Below are 21,083 nucleotides of genomic sequence, written 5' to 3'. Positions count from 1 at the left end.
CTCTTTCGAATTAGGTTTAAATTCACGCGATAATTAATTTTATTTAAAATTTTCAATTTGATGCTAGTACTTTGTAAAAACTTTAAGCTTAAATTCCACAAATTAGATGCCTTTTCAGTAAGGTGGCTAAAATACTTGATTGGGTTCAAATCTCAAAGACAAGGGAGCCAGAGGCGTAGCTGACGCTGGAGTCCTCCATGTCCTGGCACTGGCTACTCTGGGCGTACTTCAGGAACTTGAAGCTCATCTTGTCGTAGCCCTGCTCCTGCAACGCCTTAACCGCGCCCAGCATAACACCGATGGGATGTCGGCCGCATATCGTGTTGCTGTACTTGCGCAAGTACTCGGTAAAGGCCTGGGGGCTGAGCGACTCAATGATGTCCATGCCCTGCTTGTCCAGCTTCTCGATGGACTTGTGAATGGGTCCGCAGGAGCGGTCGTAGTAAGTGTAGCTGAACCGCTGTCCCCAGTGACAAAAGTCCGAGGATATCACAAATAGGTTGGTGGGATCCATGAAGTACGAGGAGAGAAGGCTGCCGTACTGCGCCTCCTGTTCCGGATTCAGAGAGCCCACCAGGATAGGCACAATGGTGAACTGATCCTTGTAGCTGCAAAGTGTACAAGTTATACTTTCGTAACCATAAGAAGTATCTCAGATTAGACTCACTCTTCCATAACTTTGGCGATGTAAGGCAAATGCATCTCGATGGAGTGCTCGTCCTCGTCCGTTTTCATGTCCATCCAGGAGAACTGACCGGTCTTCTCCAGCTCAGCATTGACTAAAACGCATCACCAATGTTATTCTAACAAATCTTTAGACAACCTTTAGCCTCAACAACATACTTTGAGTATCGATTTTGAGATCGTAGAGGGGAGTCCTGTATTTCTTGGCCACGGACAAGGCACAACCACGCAGGCGCACATGGTGAGAGGGTCCCAGAATGAAGATTCGTTTACTGAAAGATGGGTAGAGTTATACAACCTATATAAGACTATATTTTCTGAGTTCTTACACGACCACAGGGCTAACTTGACGGTAGGCAAATGCCCCGCAGGCACCGCAGTAGGTGTATCCAGCATGCCTGTAAGGAATAATTCACTATTGGATTGAATCTTCGGAAGCAATAGGTGTATCTTACGGGGCAATAATGGCTCGAGCTGGTCCATGCGAGAGATCCGCAGCGCCAAGCCAACGATCAAGCTGCCTGGAAAGCTCAGAGCCTAATAGTAATCAAATAAAAGTATTAGAATAGTTAAATAAAAATAAATAAAAGTTTTATTATAACAGTTGGCTTAGCGTTGCCTGGCAACCAATCAACAAACAGTATCACGGGAGTATATTCACTCGAAAACTCCTGAAACAGCAAAAACCTGCCTACGATAAGGTTCACTACACATATTGAGGACAAATTCTAGTTTAACCTTTCGCCATGGAAGATGATAAGGAAAAGAAAACCGATGAGCTACTGAATCGCATCCGAACGGAACTAACTGCGATCTTAGAGGGCGGGTGAGTTACTCCAACAGGTTCCTAAGAACTTGCTAATATTTATTTTAAATCAGAGCCTCTGGCAATCCAGAAAAAAAGGTCTCAGACGAGATGCTTTTGAGTCCCAACCCGCTGCCCATCTTTGGTCCTTTAAAGACGAATAAGACCAAGAAATCGCCATCCAAAACCACGACAGAAAATCCATCGCCTACGTTCGGTGATAAACGCTCCACGGCGGGAAGCTTCAAACGCTCTTCAGCAGGCAGTGAGAAGCGCTCCTCAGCCGGAAGTGAGAAACGCTCCTCAGCAGGGAGTGAGAAGCGCTCCTCAGCAGGCTGCGAGAAACGCTCTTCAGCAGGCAGTGAGAAGCGCTCCTCAGCCGGAGAGGAAGCTTCAACCGATCGTTTAGCTGGGGGCGATAACCAGAAGGATGCAAATGCCCCTTCAAGCTCCTCGACTTCTTCGTTCAATATGGCATCCATGAGCCAATACGAGACTCTTCCAAAAGATCCCAAGTTCCGATCCGATTTTATGGAATCTCAGGCCGCCAAGAGCATAGACGACGATCTGCAAAAAATGCAGCTGGAGCTGAAAAAGAGCTACGAGCTCTTCCAGGGAATTGGCGAGAAATTTGAGTCTGTGAACTTCACGGGATTGAAGAATCGCATCCGGGATTTACATTTGAACGATTCGAACAACGAGATGGGGAAGATGACCACCATGGAGCTGCAGAAGATGTTCGACACGCGTTTCCAACAGAATCGCCTGGACAAATTGACGTCGGACGCCACAGAGGGATTTCGCCGGCACCCGGGAGAGTTTGGCGACATTCCGGAGCTGAGCACCTTCTTCCAGGCTTGCTCACAGCTGGAACGGGGCTTGGATACACTGCGTCAGCAGCGGCAGCGCAACAGCGAACTGGAGAAGCGAATGTGCTGGGCCACGGAGATCGCCTACGATCGCATGGACGAGATCCGGACTGCCGTGGGCTCCGATCCGGAAAAGAACTTCTGATTAGTCTTTATTGTTTACGTATAGTTATTTGTTCTTCCTAGTTCACTTGGGGTCTTTGCACCCACAACAACAACTGCTATCACACCAACACAGATACAGGTGCAATATACAGATACAGCGTTTGAAGTGCATATGCAACGGGTGATGCGATCTCTTTTTTATAGAAATTAGTCACCTGAGTCCGTGTACCAGCTGCCGGCGTGAGTTGCTCTTCTGGCCGACATCGTGTTGGCAGTACCTAACTATTTTATCAGTTTTTAAAAGATAAGCTATATAATTGGCAGTTATTCTTCTAAAAACGTTCGTCTTTGTGTTATTGGTGCCTAGTGAGGCTGTAGTGTTTTAGCGCTATAACGGCACAATTGGTGGTAGTATCGTTGTCCGGTCACACTTTTTTCAGCAAAAATCATATTTATCTTTATAAAGGTGCATTAATAAAAAAGACTGTTTGGCATAATAAAAATATAATTTTCTTTTATTTTTATAGGTGTTTACCATTAAATGTCCTCCAAACTTTAAATAATATCAAAATCAATAAATATCGACTACATGCGATAGGCTGAGGCGGCAACCCTAGGCCAAAAAGCGGGTTGGCAGCACTCTTCCACGCAAGGTACCACACAACCCTGGCTCGTCGGTAGAGAGAATAATTTATGTGTGCAAGTGGTGCCGAATATAATTACAGTATTTCCGCAATATATCGAGTGCAATTCGAATCTGTTCGTGGCAAATTGGACGCCCGCATTTAGCCAGGTGTGTTTACCGCTAGCTGCTCCACCTTGGGCCGCTTCTAAAGTCGTTCACAGCGCGCGGCAAGCCGCTAAACGAGTAGCATCGCGGTAGCGTCATTGCTGTACTAAAACCTAAAAATCGCCGTGCTCGTATTCCGCCATTTTGAAAGCTGCGTTTGGAATTTGGACGCGTTGCTGGTAAAGAAATTGTTGAAAAACTAGCCGAAAAAGTGTCAAGAATTTGTGAAAAATACGCGTGGGCCACGTCTAAACCCTTGCGCCATTTATTGGCACTCGAAAATTGTGTGTGCCCCAGTGTTTTGCACGTGAATTTTATCCCAATTGTAAACTCGCAAAAATATAGAGAGAAGAAAAAAAAAAAAACGAACGGACGCCGCCGCCGCCACAAAGGAAAACCGAATAAACGAGAAATCGGCAAACGGCAAGCGGTGGGAAAAAGAAAATAAATTTGTGCGCCGCAGCAATTTAATATTATTAATTAAAAATATACCCCCGACTACTTATGATTTTCATGGATATCTGTGCATTTTCTATAATATTACGCCCGTATGTTCATGTGTGTGTGTGTGTGTGTGCGAGTGCGAGTGGGGGCGATAAACGTGTACAAGAAAAATTGAAACGTGCAGAATTCTGATGAATTTTAAAGCGGAACTACTTTTCGCAAAACGTTTTATATGTATGTTCCAGAGTGTATGATGAGTGACAGTGTGGGTGGGTGCGGGTGTGTACGCACACTTGGCGAATTATTGTTGCGGTTTTAAATGACTGTGTGTGTGTGTGCGAGTGAGAAACGCCTGCCATATTCTATGCAAAACATAAATAAAATTGTGCAATAATTTCCCCATACACACAGATACAGATACAGATATTTACCATCCGGTATCTGTGTGTGTGTGTCTATTTCGTATTTGATTTTTTTTTTTTTTCGGACCGCCTAGTGACAATATACACGCAAGGTTCACTGCGCAACGCCTCCTTCCAAATTGGCACCCCCCCACACAAACCCCCTTGACCCACGCCACTGCAACATGCTGTCTCATCGTTGTTTTGCCGCCGTCGCTGCCGCCGCCGCCACATTTAGTGCGCAAAAGAGACGGGGTGTCAGGAGGGAGGGAGGGATGGGGATATATAGGAAAGGAAAGCCGAAAGGAGACGGAACGAAACCAACGAGTTTGGAAACTAAAGCCAAAGCTCTCCATGTTGACACATTTCAACCGGCCTTTAGTTCGTTCTGGTTCTCTGGCTGTGGCTGGGCTTGAAATCCTTTAAAGGGTGAAAGTGCGCTGTCGCAGTTGGTTTTTTTTCTTCTTCCTCAAATTTAAAATGGCTTTAAGATTTAAAAGTACCTACACTTGCTTATAAGATGGATAGGATATTTTCGCATTGTTTTGTTTATATGGATTTAAATATACACACATTCACAATTTACAAAGTAGAAAAAAGAAAAACTTTGATAAAGTTTCTATTGTCAATGTCCATAAATATTTTATGCACACATCCCCCTCCCCCTACTTCTCTTTGGGTTTCTGTTTCGTCCAAATTGAAGCTTGTTTCTAGTTTTATTACAATTTTTGCGCTTGTCGTGTTTTTGTCGTTGCTTCGCTCACTCTTAGTAGCTGCGTCTCTTTTCGTTCGCCCTTTTACTGCCCGACGTGCCTGTACCCATCTCGCACACACACACATACACAACCAATACACAGTTGTATACCAGGGCACACACATGGAGAGGCAGACAGACAAGCAACTCTGGGCTCCCGCTTTTTTCTTCCCCATCCCCCCTCCAGACCACCCCCAACCCACTTGAATTTGCAACGGAATTGTTTCCGTTGTTTTGAATTTCTCAAAACTTCTAGAGGGGATTACAAATTGTGTTTTTTTCGTTTAAGGGCTTTCATGTTTTTCCTAAAAATGACAAATTAATATTATTTCTCTTCTTCTTTTTTTTATTTTAAAAGTTTGTAGATGAATATTGCAATAACTGTACATAACTCTCCTCTCTCTCTAACTTTGTTTATTATTTGTTTTTTTTTTCTCGTTCTGCTATCCTTTTTTGGTCAATAATACCGTTTGTGTTTCGAACTCCTCCCACACCCCACACTACTAACGGTAATTTATTGTCAATGTTATCATTTTTTGTTGTTTTCCAATTTAAGTGCCATGTTTGTTGTTGTTTTGTGTTTGTTGCCGACCGACCCAGCTATAGAAGCATTTCGGTTCGGTTTTGAAAAAAATGCACACCTGCCCAAAGAATTTCACACATTTGGGTGCAAGTGTGGAGGTAGCGGCAGGGGGGAGGAAGCGAAATGCCACCAAAATAGAAACAAAACGTTTAAATTTAAATGAGTCTGTTGTGTGGTAGAAACACAATGGAAGCAACGATCTAATCTGTTTGCTTTCCTTTCTAAATAAAAATAAAAATAAAAAGAAAAAAAAAGGAAAACAGACAGCCGCCAAACTAACATTCCCATCCAATATACACACTTTCAGATGGCTCAGCCAAATGGTAGCCAAGAAATAGCATCAGCATCAGCAATTCGTAAGCGTGCGAGGGCAATATATATGTATATACATATATAAGTTGTATTTTCCCACTTCTGGCCACTGGTCACTACTAGCTGGCTGGCTGGCTGGCTATGCTAGCTTGCAGTTTTTCAATTTGCGTCATTCGCAGACCGCGCGCACCACCAATCAATATGAATGCAAAAAAAAAAAAAATAAAGAAAAATCGAGGGAAAACAATGAGAAAGCAATGCAGAGTGACATATAAAAAACAATAAAATATAAAAAAAAACATTGGTCAATGTCAGCCACCCAGTTTAAGTGGTTTCTTGGGGAAGTACTGGGGAAAAGTGCCCGATAAGCTATTTAAAGGGGAATTTAAAAAATATTAACTAGAAAAGCTAAGTAGTTTATCTTTTAAATATCAGTTATCATGAGCTTTAATCCCCAAACAAGTGTCTACCTTGGAGGATCTTTAATTTACGCGGGAAAGTATCCCCAGAGGAAGCCCAACCCAGAGCCGTTAATTCAGTAAAAAAAAAAACAAGTTATCACCAGTGAGCTGGTAACTTTAATAAAAAATAAAACCACGCATGAGCAGTAGAGATGCTGTTTCAGTTGCAGTTGTGCAGCCTGCGGGGGGAGTAGGCAGTAGGCGGCAGGCCGTTACCTCCCCCTCAGCATCAGTATTGCAGCATCAGCATCCAGGGCTTTAAGACTTTTTTGCACAAATGCGCATGACTTTATTTAAACGTGTTTTAAACACACTCACTAACAAACACACTCACTCTCGCACACACACAAACACGTTTCTGTAGAGAAGTTAAGCCAACAAACAATTTAAACGAACATGACTTTTCCTGCCTGAAATTGTGGCAAAAAAAAAAAAGAGAGAAAAAGAAAAAAGAAAGAAATGAAAATAAAATCGAGAATAGCCAGCCATCGAGTGACGACGACTCTCCTTTCCTTTTTCCTCTTATCGGCGAGTGTGTGTTTGATAAACCGGTTTTTTTTTTTTTTGTTGCTTTTGCTTTGGCTTTGGCTTGGTTTGTTGCCGGGCCTGCTGCTGTTCCGCGTCCATAAAAGATATGTTCGCTTCTGGGAGCAGTTCTGGCAGTTCTTACAGTAAAGTTGCACAATTTTCAAGCCACTAGAGCTGCCAGAACTGAGATATTATGGCTTTAACTACCAACTCTATTGGCCATTTTGAAGCCAACTGGTCAGAACTGTTTTGCCAAATCTGAGCTCGTTTGAAATCGGAATGAAAAATAGGAATCATCGGAGTGACCGACCGACCGGCCGCCAGTTCAGGTAGCAACGAATCTGTATCTGTATCTGTGTATCTGTTAGATACGCGACCACGACTTACTTGTACAGTGTACACACTGGCGCTCGCACGGTATGATTTGGATTTTTTTTTATTATTTCGATTCATTGCCGCCAGAAAGGCATCAACAGGTTTTCTGGTCTTGCAAGTGAAAAGTGCCTCTCCCACTGGCGTGGGCGCTGCGAGTGCCACATCCTGTGGCAACTTGATCTGAAACTGGTTTTTTTTGGCGCGCATTAATAGTTAGTCACTCCTCAAGTTAGTCACTTGTATTAAAAAAAACATATTTTATCAAGAAGTGGCACATTTCTGAGCTAAACCCCAACCCTCATAGCATAATCGCTTAATATTCAAGTCGGTTTCAAACAAGTAACCCAAGTGAGTCATCCTGGCTGAGCCGAGTCGTTATAAGAATCATTTCCGAGTAAACAAAATCGGAATCAAAATTATTCGCAATAGAGAAATGGTGGGTCTGCTTGCGCCCACTTGACTTTGGCTATATTCACTTGATATGAAATATATGGCTTTGGAATGGTCTGGTCAGAGGAGGGGGGATTTCGGGGTGATGTGATTGTGCTGCGATGTATTTTTTTTTGTATTTTTTTTCCATTGCTCGATGTCATAATTGCGTTGCTTATTTTTGTATTTCTGTATTTTGGTTTCGAGCCGATTGTTGTATCTGTGCAAGTATTTTTTTTTTTGTATTATTATTATTGTTGTCTCGCTGTTGGGGCATTTAAACGTATTTCATACTTTTGCACAATACGTGACACATGGCTGATGGGAAGTGACTGGCTGACTGACGGTCGGAAGCGGGACGCAATCGGGGCGGGGTAGGGTGGTGGTGTGTGCTTCTAAACATAGCCTATAGCCTATACAGCCAGCCAGTCACAGAGGCAGTCATTGACGGCTTATCACAACTGAGAATATTCTATAGAATATATATAAACTAACCGCCAGATCTCGACTGGCAGGCAGGGAGGGTGCTTTGTTATTGTTGTTCCCGCTTATCAGCCAGCGATGCAATGAATCTCAGCTCGTATTATAGAAAGTATTCATGAGATATATATTTATATAGAGACTAGATATATAGAGACTTTGCTCTCCTAATATGACTCTACTCGTTTATTCACACTTCTCGAGGGCCTATCATACACATATCGGTCACATTGCCATCACGCTTGACTGGATTTCCCGCCCGATCCTCGGACCCACCCCACCTCCACCTCCACGTCAGATAACCAAGAAGTGTCGAGGTGATAAGATACGGCCGGCCGGGCAGCCTAAACGTAATCCATGATGGGTGGTGTACGGTGGGTACAGTAACAGTAACTGTGCGACTGGAACGGCGGGGACTCTGGTAGGATCCCCGAGTCGATAAGGCCCCATTGGTGCGATAAGCTCGATTTGGACAAGAAGTAGTTGAGGTTTCAAACCTGGTGACGAAGCTATTTTAACCAGCTGGCCATTTCGATGAAGAGCGTTAAATTTCTATGTTTCTATATATGTACACCTTTCCCCCCCCACCACCACCCCTAAGCCGGGTCAGGGGGACGTATGTAGCTTTATTGCTGATGTTGACGAAATCCAAACGAAACTTGTCATCGGTACAATTCTGCTGACATTGGCATCTTTTTCTTTTATTTTTTTTTTTTTTTTTCATGTATTTTGGTTGCTCTTGACGGGGCGACTACATCACATTTCATGTTTTTCCATTTAATTTAATGTGTTTTGGTTATTGTTGCTTTCATTGCAGGATTCTCGATTTCAATATGAAGCGCCAAAAATGATTGCAGCGTTTGCATCGTAGTCTTGAAAACGTTTTTTTCATTGATTTAATTAGAGCCACGGCAAGCGGTTGACGGCCTCGCAGTTAGTACCACTTCCATACCAGCTTGCGCCCAGCGCCCCTCCAAACAAACACCAATAACAACAACAACAACAGAAACCCGCAGAGAATCAAAAAGAATTACAGCCGAGATAGTTAAGGGCGAGTAGAGGAGTGGATAACCAAGAAACAGATACAAATTCTGACAAAATGGACAAAAACCTGATGATGCCGAAGCGTTCGCGGATCGATGTCAAGGGCAGTTTCGCCAACGGACCGCTACAGGCTCGTCCGCTGGTGGCTCTACTGGACGGACGCGATTGCTCCATCGAGATGCCCATCCTAAAGGATGTGGCAACGGTGGCCTTTTGCGATGCACAGAGCACCTCCGAAATACACGAGAAGGTAATAATGCCACACCTCCCCTTAAAAAAGAGTCTCTAATCTTTGGATTACTTTCTTAGGTACTCAACGAGGCAGTGGGCGCTCTGATGTGGCACACAATCGTCCTCACAAAGGAGGACTTGGAGAAGTTCAAAGCTTTACGCATCATTGTACGCATCGGCAGCGGCACAGACAACATTGACGTAAAGGCGGCGGGCGAACTGGGCATCGCCGTTTGCAACGTTCCCGGCTACGGAGTCGAGGAGGTGGCGGACACGACGATGTGCTTGATCCTCAACCTCTACCGGCGGACCTACTGGCTCGCGAATATGGTGCGAGAGGGCAAAAAGTTCACTGGACCCGAGCAAGTTAGGGAGGCAGCGCATGTATGTTTTCAGTCTTGAAAATTAATTCTTAAATATTTAAAATTAATTATGAAAATTAATTTATTTTAGGGCTGTGCACGCATTCGGGGTGATACGTTGGGCCTGGTGGGACTGGGCCGGATCGGTAGTGCCGTGGCTTTGAGGGCAAAAGCTTTCGGCTTCAATGTCATCTTTTATGATCCCTACCTGCCCGACGGCATCGACAAGTCCCTGGGTCTCACCCGAGTCTACACGCTGCAGGATCTGCTTTTCCAGTCCGACTGCGTATCACTGCATTGTACGCTTAACGAGCACAACCATCATTTAATTAATGAATTCACAATTAAACAGGTTTGTTTATACAAAAAAAAAAAAAAAAAACTGCAATTATAATCTAATGACCTATTTTTAGATGCGACCTGGTGCATTTCTGGTGAACACCGCCCGAGGCGGTCTGGTTGATGACGAGACTCTGGCGTTGGCGCTGAAGCAGGGACGCATTAGAGCCGCTGCGTTGGATGTCCATGAAAACGAACCTTACAATGTATTTCAAGTAAGAGATTGTTGTAAAAGTCAAGGCATTTTACGCAATCTGAGTTGGCGCCGCACCAACGTTGGCTATTGTTCTTACTAACCTATTGGTATTTTGGATTGCAGGGCGCTTTGAAGGATGCCCCAAATCTGATTTGTACACCACATGCCGCCTTCTTCAGCGACGCGTCCGCCACCGAGTTGCGGGAAATGGCTGCCACCGAGATCCGGCGGGCAATCGTCGGCAATATTCCAGACGTGCTTAGGAACTGCGTCAATAAGGAGTACTTCATGCGCACGCCGCCCACTGCTGCCGCTGGGGGCGTGGCGGCGGCTGTTTATCCCGAAGGTAAACTACAAATGATATCAAATCAAGAAAAGTAGAGAGAGAGAGACAGAGAGACAGGCGAGCAAAAGGGAGAAGCGTTATTACAAGTAAAAAAAATACAAAAAAAAAAAAAAAAAAAAAAAAGCTAAACTAAAAACTGAAACAAACAACAACAAAAAAGCATAAACAATACAAATACCAGAAGTCGTTTAAACACATACTTTATATACTTTAAACAAGCCACAAACCATAATCACACACACACACACACCATATACCATACCACACCCACACAAGCACAAGCACACGCACACAGATGTAGCAAGCATCCAAACATAATTCTATTCTTTCTCTGATTCATTCGAAAGTATATATATATATAAATAGAGAGAAAGAGATACAGAGAGAGAAAAAGAGAGAGAGACGACGACGATGGGAGAAAGCGCGCAAGAGAGAGTATAATTTGAAGCAAGATTCAATAACACACACACACGCTATAAGAGTTGATATATAAGTTACAAAGTTTAAGCTAAACAAATATATATAGGTATATATATATAGATATATATATCAAGATCAGAAATGTTTGACGTCGATGAGGAGGATTAGACGCAGCCGCTGTTGGCCAAAAGATGCGTCTTATATGTATGTGTGTATGTATATGCATTGTTTTCGATCTTTAGGAGGCCCCCTTTTCGAAAATACTTTCCAAACAAATAGTCCGTTTTTGAAATATCAACTGAAAATTGTCAAAATTGAGCTTCTTTTCAAAAAAACTTTCAAGTTCTTGCATATATCCATGCATAATATACATATAAAATGCGTTTCAAGATAAAAAAAAAAAGGTGAAAGTAAACAATATGATGAATTATTGTTGTTAATGTCTAGCGACTCGACTTCCTTCACATCTACCCCCCCTATCCTTCATACGAATCCGAACTAACCCTAGAAACAATCAGCGTAAAGAGTTAAATGTTCAGTGTATTTAGTCATATATATATATTCAATGTATCTGAAATTAGTATCATAAATACGAGGAACTCCCCACGTCTCATAACATTTGTAAGCTTAAGATTCTGTCTTCTGATTTTGCGCCATTTATTGCTGACTGGTACAAAATACAAAAAGAACATAAAATTGAAAACTAAACTATAGTTTACTACAATATTCAGTTTATATATTCTGTTGCTCAAGCTCTGCTCTATATTACAAAAATGATCTCATCATCCAAGTTTATTTTCGCCTTACGTACATTCTTGTATTTTTAATTGGCCTATACAACCAACAAACAGCAAAGAAGTAAAGACCCCAATATACGATACGATATGATGCATAGATGACAACACACGGCGCGCGTTAGAATCGACCACATCTATAAATAGAGACAAGATGAAAACTACAATTAAATTAACGCATAGTCTATGTACATTTAAAAATATAACAGAAATTATAACAACCAACCAACAAACCACAAAATGTCGGAAAAAAAAAGAAACACAAAAATCAGATAAAACATGTAATTTTAATGAACTTAGATTTACCTTAACGATAAACAGGCCAGGCAGCTGACGATAATGGCAGGTGACGACACACACAAGGACACACGATCATCATCCAAGCGAGTTGTTAGCGTGTATATTGTAACTTTATTTAACAAGAATATATATACTTACCTTATAAATAGACGCAAAAGTGAGCAAATCTTGTAAGATTATCATTTTGTACAATTTTGCAATTAATTTTTGGAAACTAAAGGCTTCTATCGACCATGTTTGGATGGATTTTTTCCCCTTCTTTGTTATCTAATCATGCTTATAAGAAAAATTGCAAAAAAAAGAGTCCTTAAAACCGGAACTATGCTTCATTGCCAGACCTATATCCCTGTCCAAGTCCTTTTTCGAAATTTTTTCCGATTTTGTAATATTTCCAAAACATTTACAAGCACAAAGCATACACGCATACATATACAGTATACTCACACATCCTGCAGGATGTACACACGCACACACACACCCACGCACACGCGATCCTATATAGCAAGCTGCAACAACAAATGAGCAAAGTAAAACATAAATAAGCATAAGCCTAAAAGTAAAAGTATAAAGTAAACGTAAAAAGTAAAAGTAATGCATAATGAGACAAAAAGAATAAAATACTGTTATTTTGTAATGTATAAAAAAAGGATATTTTTAATAACTGTGAAAGCTAAATAAAATTAAAAGCGTAACAATTGACGACGATGCAACAAAAATAAAACTAAAATGAAAAAAACTGAAAACTGAAACAAATGATATATATGGAGAAAATTTCAATTTGAAAACCAAGAAAACCTTTCCAGAAAAAAAAAACAAAAGAAACCTAAAAGAAAAACAACAAAAAACAAGAAGATAAAAATAAAAACAAAATCTTTAATGAACCCATTATTGTTTTAACTTGCAAGAATGCATTGGAAGCTGTTATTTTGATTGTTTGTTGTCCTCTAATTTTTTTTTTGTGTGAAAGTGTTGCAATATTGTTTGAAATGTTTTCCTTCCTTTCCTTTAAATATTTATTTTTAATTTTTTTTTTTGTAATTTGTTTTAATTTTAATTCGTTTGTTGGGATGATGATGGCATCATTTTTTGAGCAAGCAAGCAGCAGAGCAGAGCGCCAGTCAGCACAAGAAATTATAAATTCTGTATCTACAATATACATATAGATCTAAGGTTTCCAAAAAAAAATACTATTTCACATTGTGGTGGGGAGTCCCTCTTCTGTTGAGCTCACTATTGGGAGATACAAGTCTCCCGACCCCCATGTAAGATCTCTCTCATTCAGTCGCCACTGCCCAGATTGCACCGGCTCTCTGTCCAAAAGGTCCACCACCCACTCAGACCTCAGCACCAAGTCAGACCTCAGAACCCGATAAACAAACAGAGAACAGAGCAAACGAATCAATCCAAATCCCCCCACATAATACCAAAACAAAACAGCAACATTTCATAATCTTTATCCTAACTTTCAACTACCAAAAAACCAAAAAAAATACCAACCAAATACAAAATCGAAATACCAAAATACAGGATTAAATGGCGGCTATTATACAGGCGCACTGCATCATCGGGCACACAGCACCACGCCGCACGAGGGGCCCCACAGTACCACCAACCTGGCTGCTGCTGCTGCTGCCGCCGCTGCTCTGGCGCCGCCGCCTCCTGGCAGCAACTCCTCCTCCTCCTCGGTGGCCGCTGCTGCAGCTGCGGTTGCTGCCGCGGCAGCTGCCGCTGCCCTTTTGCCGGTACCGTCGCCGGTTCCGCAGGTTCCATCGAACTCCGTGCCCTCGGTGCCGCATCTGTCGCCCCAGGTCGCCGGATTGCCGCTGGGAATTGTGAGTAGCCAATCGGTAGGTAGCCAAATACCAAATACCATACCACCTCTGTTGTCTTGTGTTTGTGTGTTTGCTATATAGATTGCCAGTTTTATGAGATTGGAAGCTTTCGGAGCGTCAGATAATGATAACTAATAAGAACTCTGCTCTGTGGTAATCCGTGTGTTATCGATCGTGTGTGGGCCTTCATGTTTGTCGCTAGTTAGTCTGTTAATCTATCTATCTGTAGTTGAGTGTGTTCTCTAGGCTAGGGAATACATATATATTGGAAAGATCTGATCCGGATCCTGTTGCTAATCTCTGACATGCCATTTTGCCTTTTAGCCCCTGAGTGCGCCCGACCCTAATAATCATCTGTCGTCGAGCATAAAAACGGAGGTGAAGACCGAGTCAACGGAGGCGCCGTAGGCAGACCTTCATAAAGCTGGAGGAACTGGATCTGGGAGCTGGAGCTGGAGCTGAGCTAGGAGCTGGTATGGAGTAATGACAACGGACACTGGTGCAGTGGAGTGGTGCAGATAGCCAACATTAAATCTGCAGAGAGATTCCCCTTGCACGCGGGCGCCAGCACTTGATTTGAATTTTTCCACGTTTCTATGTGTTTATTTAAAAAACTAAAAACAACAAAAAACAAAAAATACCATACACATTTGCATTACCAAGCCTCAAAAACGAAACAACAACAACATTAAACAAGCAACGCAGGAAGTCGAGGAGGAGGATTATGATAAGGAGAGGTTCCCACAACACGCCTCAAAATTAACTACATATTTAGAATTTAATTTGTAACTATTTGTAATTTAACAGTTACAATTTAAGTAATTTTTATTTGTATTGCAGCAAATTGTAAGTGAAAAGATATGTTACTACATATAAGCGCAAAAACAAATGCAAAAATGTTGGAAAATTTTAATAACGTGAAACAAGAAAGATTATGGCATAAAAAAAAAGATAAAAACAAAAACACTAGAAACAAAAGCAACACACAAGAGAGACGTTTAGTGCTAAGATACGTTTAAAGTACATAATAATAAAAAAAAAAGGAATACAAAAAACACTTGTAATTAACTTTTAATTGGAATTGACACAGCGTGGGCTTACATATAGTACACTTATTTGAGTCGGTTTTGTTATTTTTCGGGTGGTTGGTTTCTACTCTAAATGCTACATCAAATCTACACTGATACCCACATGGGTTTTGTTTTTTTTTTTTTGATTCTAGAATCGTATTTCTAACACTTTTTACGTTTACAACGTTCAGATATATATATATATAGTATGTATAAGTAAAGTACTTGTAGGTTGGTATGTTTTGTTTTTTATAAAATTCCTCTGTTTTGCATTTATAACACTCGGCCATGAGAAGGGCCATCACGATTTCGGTCTATATTCAACGGTACTAGCTAGACTTTATATATATTTCTTTGATTTTCATCTATTGTATGAACAACTATGAGCGGGAATGGAAGATACTGCAGAGGCGGGTCCTACCAAGACTTTACTTCCGGAATTTACATTATTGAGCTTAAAATAAGCTAGGAAACCTTGTACATACAACATGCAATACGATGCCTTAATTATCCAAAACTTAGTTTCATGTATACATATATCCGACTCTTTTAACAATCAGGTGGACAATAACAACGTGATTAAGCCCATAAGCAGGCCTGTCTGGGGGTTACATTCATACATATATACTTTTTTAATTTAAATCATTTTAGTTTTAAAATTATAACTGGACAAATTCAGTATAAACAATTTTAATTTAGATCCCTCAACAGGCCCGTCTCGGACTGCATTTCGGAACATTTAAAACTAGGATTATGTGTAATGGTCTGTGTCTGTGTGGTACCTGCGTTTGTTGATATCTGCATGTATATATATCATTTGATATATTCCGTATATAAACGAGTCTATCAAAACATCATTGTACAATAAAATATAATACAATTAATTCACTTGATCTGCAGGCGCAGTTCAGCGATTCGTTCGTTACTAAAAAATAAATTCAACAAGGTAGCAAACGCAGGGCTACAGTCGCCATAGCCGTCTCCTTTGTCTTCAGATCTGACTTGGTCCACGGAAATCTAGAAGAAGCGCGTCAACCGCGGCCGGAAGAAGCGGAATAATCCGTAGCATCCCAGTCCGATTAGACCATATTTGAGCGTATATTTACAGACGCGCTGTCCCACGCTGGCTGGGGGGATTTCGAGAATGCCCGGAATCTTTTTTGGGTCAACTGTTCCCCACATTTTTGCAATGCCATTGGCATGTCCAATGCCCACGACTCCTACAACGCGCACTGGGCGGATTTGCTGAGCACCGGGCGCCGCTTGCGGCAAGGAAGCCAGCTGGAGCGAGTGGCACAAAAATAGATCGCGTTCGCGTACAAAGACATCGGAAAAGGCAGGAAATTCGCCAGCCATTTCCTGCATCAGCTTCTCCAACAGATCGCTTTGCTTGCACTCCTCCACTTCCTCAATGCTGATGCTGTCCGTGAAGGTGAGGCGCCACACCAGTTTCATGGTCTGCCACACGGATAGAGCCCGAAGAGCCCTGTACAGTGTGATGCGAATGGGTCGGTCGCCCAAGTGCAGTATGCATCCAGGAAGCTTGTGTATTTCCTCAAAGGCGCGTCGGAACTCCCCGCCAGGAGCCATTCCAAGATCCTTGGCTATCTGGGCGCTCATTTGCAGCAAAAGGATGAAGAAGATACCATTAATATAACCATGAGACTGGAGTATTCCGCGAATCTGTTGGGAACAATGAAAACTTTAGTCAAGATATCATGAGGATCGGTTACTTGTTACCTTTGGAATATTTATGCTTTTAGCTTCTTCCAGCAGAGTCTTTTCATCCAGCTTGAGAATATGTATACGCGATGGACACAGCTCAACCATGACCACATCTGGACGGACATTGCGTATGACCTATTAAGAATATCCACTAAGTTAGGAACAATTATTTAAAATCAGTGGAATTGAAAAATTTACATAGGAGACGTCATCCTGCGACTCTTCACTAAAATGCGCTGTTCCTACAAGATAGACCTTGCTGCCGAAGGGCGTATTTAAAAGCGTCACTGTTGAGGGCAGATTCTGCTCGAACTCTTCAATGGTATCGTAAATTTTGATTTCCCGCTTGGTCTGTGGCTGGTCGATGGCCGGCACCGGCATCAACTCATTCTTTTCTCCATCTCCATCTGCATCCGCTAATGCCGAGGCCTCCGCTATGGAGATGTCCAGCTTCTGCTTGCTCGTCTGCAGGAGTGACTCGGTCTTGCGGCGTCGCTTGTCGTTGGCGGGATCCGGTGACTTGCTTGGCGACTTCTTCAACAGGTTCTTCACACTATCGCCCTCTATCAGCAGCACCTCCGTTTCGAGGTCCTGCTCCTTAATGGAGTTATCGTTAATTTCTATAATTGACAGGTTGGGGTTATCCGTCTTGAATATTGTCTTGTTGGCCAACTGGGACTTTGGATCGACCTCTTCCTGGGAGGTGTTTGTGTCGGTGCTCTCAGATTGGATGAGCAGCATGCTGGCATTAATGGCTGGCGCCTGCGCCGGGGAAGGGCTTCCGAATGCTTTGAAAGCCACCGCTTCGTTGCCCAATTCCGAAGCAATTATTTTGCTTGAAGTATTTGTGGAGGGCAGCGGATTCTGGCTCTGATCGTTGCTAAGGCTCTCTGGAATAGAATTGTAAACAAAAAGTTTATAAAGTTGAAGTATAAAGCTGGGATTACTAGGGGTAGTAAAAAATATATATTTCTAATCTCCGGATTTAAGAATTCGCACCCTTTTCAGATTTAAAACACATCTAATTTAAGTAACTGATATAAGAGTTTAAAATTATTATTTAAGAATGTTAAAAACTCCAACTAAAACAGTAAAAAATATATATATCCAACAAACTCTATAGAACTATAGTTTCGAGATCTCTTTTTCGTAGAGAGCTTTCAGATGCCTGATGAATTCCGGCTTGCAGTCTGGTCCTTGGAAGTTCTCAAGCAAATATTTCTTCAACATTTCAAAGCACCTGTTCTTCATGGCTAGAGCATCAGCTTGTTGATTCTGTGCCTGTTTCTCCAGTTGCTTATCGTACTTGTGTATTAGCTTTTGTTTCAGAGCCCTAACCTTCTCCTTGACAGATTCTTCGGTAGATTTCTTCTGGCTTTCGTAGTTGTCAGCACAGATCTTTTGCACGATGCACTTCAACTGATAGTCTAAGCCCGCAAAGTGCCCTGTAAAGTGGTCATCCCCTGTGAAGGATTCAAAAATTTGCGACAAGAGGCGGTTGGGAAAAGATTCAGGGGTTTGTGACTTCAGACTTTTGTGAGCCGCGGCCAAGACGTTTCCCCGAATACTATTGAACGAGCTGGTCTTTTGATTCACTTCATCGATGAGCTCTGTGATTCGGTTCTCCTGGTGATTGGTTTCTATTTGCAGGGCCGCCACTTTGAGGCGGTAGATGTTCACTTCCCGCCGCAGATACGTGTGCTCTACCTTGAGATCCCGGTTTAGATTTAGAGCACTGGACTCCATTTCGCAGGTACCCTCACTACATTCAACCAACAACTGTTCCAGCTCACAATCCAAGTTCTCGGGATTCGTGAATGGGGGGCCTAGATGGCCATGGCGGGAAAGTTGTTGCTCCATTTCCTGGACTAACCGATACCTAGCGTACTTTTCTGACGAAGTGCAGTGACGCAGTGTGTCCATCCATCGCATGCAGAGATCATAATCGTCAGTCGTGGGAAGATCTTGCGATAGAGTTCGAATCAGTTGCCGTTGCTTTTGGAACATGTTGTCTAGCTGGTGCTCCGACAAATCATTGGATCGTTTTGAATCTACTATGCATGGTGTGTATGATAGTGGGGGGGGGAAAGGCATGAAGGATTGAGACTGCCGGGAGAACTTACCATTGCATGATTTGTAGACTGTGGTGGACAACTGGTGATCCAGGGCACTGTCGTAAAGAGTACTGTCGCCAATATAGGAGAGGCCTTTCTTGTCCGGCGTGCCGTTGTTCGACTCAAACGACGTGGAGGCAGATACATCCATGTTGGATAGAGGGCTTCTTGTGTGTTCAGTTGGAGTGGAAGAATCGGTTGCGAGAAAATTCGGATTCAGTTCACGGACATCTGTTGGTGTATGCTGTTCGCTGCTGCTTTCGTGTGCTGAGGGGCAAAAATTAAAGAGCGATTATCAGAGGCGAAGATAATACAGACTGGATGGCTGGGTTGCGTTACTGTCTCTCTTTAACTGCAAATTTGTGCTGCTTTCTGCTTACGTGTCGTACATTGCCAGACGGAATTCTGTGTCTATTATCCGGCTGACTGTAAACTCTTGGCTTGGATGAAGTCACATGAACATCAGGTGGCAGTTTGAGTATTTGTTTATTTTACATTTTTTCCCACCTACCCAGTTTGTGTTTATGTGGCTCACCTGAAAATTTGGGGGTATTCCTTGTTATGTGTGTGGGTGGTTGCACTTTGGCTCTGGCCTATGCGCTCCAGCAGCTCATTAATTGACAGATTCGTATTTCCTTATTTTCGAAATGGGTATAAAGTGCCACTGAGTAACTTTATTCTTCGGTGAGTGCGCTTAATGTTAATGGAAACCCAAAAAACTAAAGAAATTAAATTGTGAGACTGCAAGCGTCGACCAGTGTTGTCTACTTGTTGAAGTAAGAATAATATACTGCATGTCAGAAAATATCGAATGGAGAGGTACAGTATTGCCAAACTAGCTCTTTCTGGCTGAAAGTATAAGTTTTAATAAAAAATTAAAAAACTCAATGTAAATCCTATATTATTCGTTAAAAAAATATGCAATAACTACAATAATATAAAAAATAAATAAATTTTTAGTTACAGCGAATTAAAAAATTATAAGTTATTAAATATATGTATTTTTGTATGAGACATAATAATTTTAAGAAATGAAAGAATATTCTCATATATTCATCTCAGATATAATTATAAGATATAATAAGACATATAAGATATAATTTATTGCACTTTTAAATAAGAATGATGTCAGACTTTTGTCGTACGACTTGGCGTATATTTATTTCAGAAGAGCAACACTGGTGGCCAACAGCTGTTTGGGTCACCGCTTCCATAGCTTGTTTTGATTTTTCCTTTTGATTAATTAAAATCGGATTTTAATATGACGGACGAATCAGAGGAGCCCGGAAAGGTGGGTTTAATAAAACTTTCTCTAAATCATCTAAAATAACTGAACAATTTTGCATTCCTGTTCTCAGAGCTTTTTTATCTTCGGACGCGATGTTGCTCAGATTCCATGCTTTCGTAACAGTTTCCTATACGGTATCAGTGGGGGAATTGGAATCGGTGTCCTGACCTTTCTTGGTACTTCCCGCACCCACCTCTCCACCCACGTGGGATTCGGCTCCTTCTTTTGCGGCACAATAGCCTACTGGATGGCTTGCAGGTATGGATTAGATGCCTTGGATTAGTCCACGAGATCCGCAACTAATTGAATGGGTTTTCTTCCAGGTATCAATGGTCATTAAGACGGTTTGAACAGCAGCAGTTACGGGAAGCAATGCGGAAACAAGCTTTATACGAGGGCACTGAGGTCGAGAGGGATTTAGATTTAAAGTCGGCGTAGCATAAGTACGAATTGTAATCACACTTGACTGGTATCCTTTGCATCCTTGTACGTAAGACAGTCACTCCATTGTTGTAAAACTATATTTGTTACCGAACAGCTTTATTTGTAGCCAATATATTATCTTGTAAGATGATTCTTACCTTAAAGTTCAATAACCCTTTTTGATTAATTGATGGTGACTTCTTGCATATGTTAACTTTATGGCTGATCTGGGGGCTGTTAGCCACATTTTAATGGGCCATTTATTTTGTTTGGTAGAAGGAGGGAAACTACCTATAAAAGACAAAAAACAGTCGATTTATTAGGGGGATAGCTTATAAGGTAAAAGATGTACGAGCAAACGTAATAAGTAGGCAATAAAATAATTAAAAGTTAAACACTTACAAAATTATAATAAATCGGTTGACAGAGTCTTTTCTAAACTCACAAAAGTTGTAAATTTATATATTTTCTCTAAGTGTAAGATGCATCTCTAAGCCTGATGAATCTTTAAAGTTTTATCTTTAAACCTACTCTTAGGGATTTCATTTTAGAGGAACATTAGGAAATGTATCTTTTATG

At 41.7% G+C, this 21,083-nt stretch overlaps 5 protein-coding genes across 21 annotated transcripts; 3 read left to right on the top strand and 2 right to left on the bottom strand.

Moving 5' to 3' along the window:
• Window positions 1–10: 10 nt before the first annotated feature.
• On the bottom strand, window positions 11–2,847 carry LOC108130462 (protein MEMO1). The gene is made up of 6 exons (XM_017248890.3): window positions 2,679–2,847; window positions 1,140–1,221; window positions 1,014–1,082; window positions 844–956; window positions 668–779; window positions 11–608 (listed from the first exon to the last, which is right to left on the bottom strand). The coding sequence occupies exons 1-6, from the start codon at window positions 2,725–2,727 to the stop codon at window positions 146–148; spliced, it is 888 nt and encodes a 295-aa protein (XP_017104379.1). The 5' UTR covers window positions 2,728–2,847; the 3' UTR covers window positions 11–145.
• LOC108130460 (micronuclear linker histone polyprotein) lies at window positions 1,301–2,634 on the top strand. The gene is made up of 2 exons (XM_070281147.1): window positions 1,301–1,510; window positions 1,564–2,634. Exons 1-2 carry the CDS (start codon window positions 1,431–1,433, stop codon window positions 2,501–2,503), a joined length of 1,020 nt encoding a protein of 339 aa, XP_070137248.1. The 5' UTR covers window positions 1,301–1,430; the 3' UTR covers window positions 2,504–2,634.
• A 252-nt stretch (window positions 2,848–3,099) lies between the features above and the next one.
• CtBP (C-terminal binding protein) lies at window positions 3,100–14,941 on the top strand. 12 transcript variants are annotated; one of them, XM_017248874.3, is made up of 8 exons: window positions 3,100–3,256; window positions 8,838–9,314; window positions 9,374–9,679; window positions 9,749–10,009; window positions 10,071–10,211; window positions 10,316–10,538; window positions 13,580–13,899; window positions 14,209–14,941. In XM_017248874.3, the coding sequence occupies exons 2-8, from the start codon at window positions 9,120–9,122 to the stop codon at window positions 14,290–14,292; spliced, it is 1,530 nt and encodes a 509-aa protein (XP_017104363.2). In that variant the 5' UTR covers window positions 3,100–3,256; window positions 8,838–9,119; the 3' UTR covers window positions 14,293–14,941. The 12 variants fall into 12 exon arrangements, with proteins under 12 accessions (XP_017104363.2, XP_017104370.2, XP_017104367.2 ...); XM_017248881.3 differs by having other exon boundaries at window positions 3,109–3,432; window positions 13,604–13,899; XM_017248878.3 differs by having other exon boundaries at window positions 3,109–3,432; window positions 13,580–13,884.
• Window positions 14,503–19,575, bottom strand: LOC108130454 (traB domain-containing protein). 6 transcript variants are annotated; one of them, XM_070281144.1, is made up of 5 exons: window positions 19,329–19,575; window positions 18,803–19,060; window positions 16,878–17,569; window positions 16,695–16,814; window positions 14,503–16,637 (listed from the first exon to the last, which is right to left on the bottom strand). In XM_070281144.1, exons 2-5 carry the CDS (start codon window positions 18,942–18,944, stop codon window positions 15,972–15,974), a joined length of 1,620 nt encoding a protein of 539 aa, XP_070137245.1. In that variant the 5' UTR covers window positions 18,945–19,060; window positions 19,329–19,575; the 3' UTR covers window positions 14,503–15,971. The 6 variants fall into 6 exon arrangements, with proteins under 6 accessions (XP_070137245.1, XP_070137246.1, XP_070137244.1 ...); XM_070281145.1 differs by lacking the exon at window positions 19,329–19,575 and adding an exon at window positions 19,174–19,294; XM_070281143.1 differs by lacking the exon at window positions 19,329–19,575 and adding an exon at window positions 19,133–19,273.
• A 380-nt stretch (window positions 19,576–19,955) lies between these two features.
• l(3)87Df (lethal (3) 87Df) lies at window positions 19,956–20,677 on the top strand. Its single transcript, XM_017248755.3, has 3 exons — window positions 19,956–20,084; window positions 20,152–20,339; window positions 20,405–20,677. Exons 1-3 carry the CDS (start codon window positions 20,055–20,057, stop codon window positions 20,517–20,519), a joined length of 333 nt encoding a protein of 110 aa, XP_017104244.1. The 5' UTR covers window positions 19,956–20,054; the 3' UTR covers window positions 20,520–20,677.
• The last annotated feature ends 406 nt before the right edge of the window (window positions 20,678–21,083 follow it).

This window comes from Drosophila bipectinata, chromosome 3R, assembly GCF_030179905.1.
Source record: "Drosophila bipectinata strain 14024-0381.07 chromosome 3R, DbipHiC1v2, whole genome shotgun sequence".
In the NCBI taxonomy this organism is placed as follows: Eukaryota; Metazoa; Arthropoda; class Insecta; order Diptera; family Drosophilidae; genus Drosophila; species Drosophila bipectinata.
This window is presented reverse-complemented; position numbering and strand designations above follow the sequence as displayed.

Excerpts from the sequence above, each read along its gene's own strand:
- LOC108130460 (XM_070281147.1), top strand. The coding sequence starts at position 1,431 with ATGGAAGATGATAAGGAAAAGAAAACCGATGAGCTACTGAATCGCATC. Across the intron at positions 1,511-1,563 it reads ACTGCGATCTTAGAGGGCGG|AGCCTCTGGCAATCCAGAAA; the intron begins GTGAGTTACTCC and ends ATTTTAAATCAG.
- LOC108130462 (XM_017248890.3), bottom strand. The coding sequence starts at position 2,727 with ATGTCGGCCAGAAGAGCAACTCACGCCGGCAGCTGGTACACGGACTCA. Across the intron at positions 1,222-2,678 it reads CAGCTGGTACACGGACTCAG|GCTCTGAGCTTTCCAGGCAG; the intron begins GTGACTAATTTC and ends GATTACTATTAG. Across the intron at positions 1,083-1,139 it reads GCTCGAGCCATTATTGCCCC|GCATGCTGGATACACCTACT; the intron begins GTAAGATACACC and ends TATTCCTTACAG.
- CtBP (XM_017248874.3), top strand. The coding sequence starts at position 9,120 with ATGGACAAAAACCTGATGATGCCGAAGCGTTCGCGGATCGATGTCAAG. Across the intron at positions 9,680-9,748 it reads AAGTTAGGGAGGCAGCGCAT|GGCTGTGCACGCATTCGGGG; the intron begins GTATGTTTTCAG and ends AATTTATTTTAG. Across the intron at positions 10,212-10,315 it reads AACCTTACAATGTATTTCAA|GGCGCTTTGAAGGATGCCCC; the intron begins GTAAGAGATTGT and ends TTTGGATTGCAG.
- LOC108130454 (XM_070281144.1), bottom strand. The coding sequence starts at position 18,944 with ATGGATGTATCTGCCTCCACGTCGTTTGAGTCGAACAACGGCACGCCG. Across the intron at positions 17,570-18,802 it reads AGTCTACAAATCATGCAATG|AGAGCCTTAGCAACGATCAG; the intron begins GTAAGTTCTCCC and ends ATTCTATTCCAG. Across the intron at positions 16,815-16,877 it reads CGCAGGATGACGTCTCCTAT|GTCATACGCAATGTCCGTCC; the intron begins GTAAATTTTTCA and ends TATTCTTAATAG.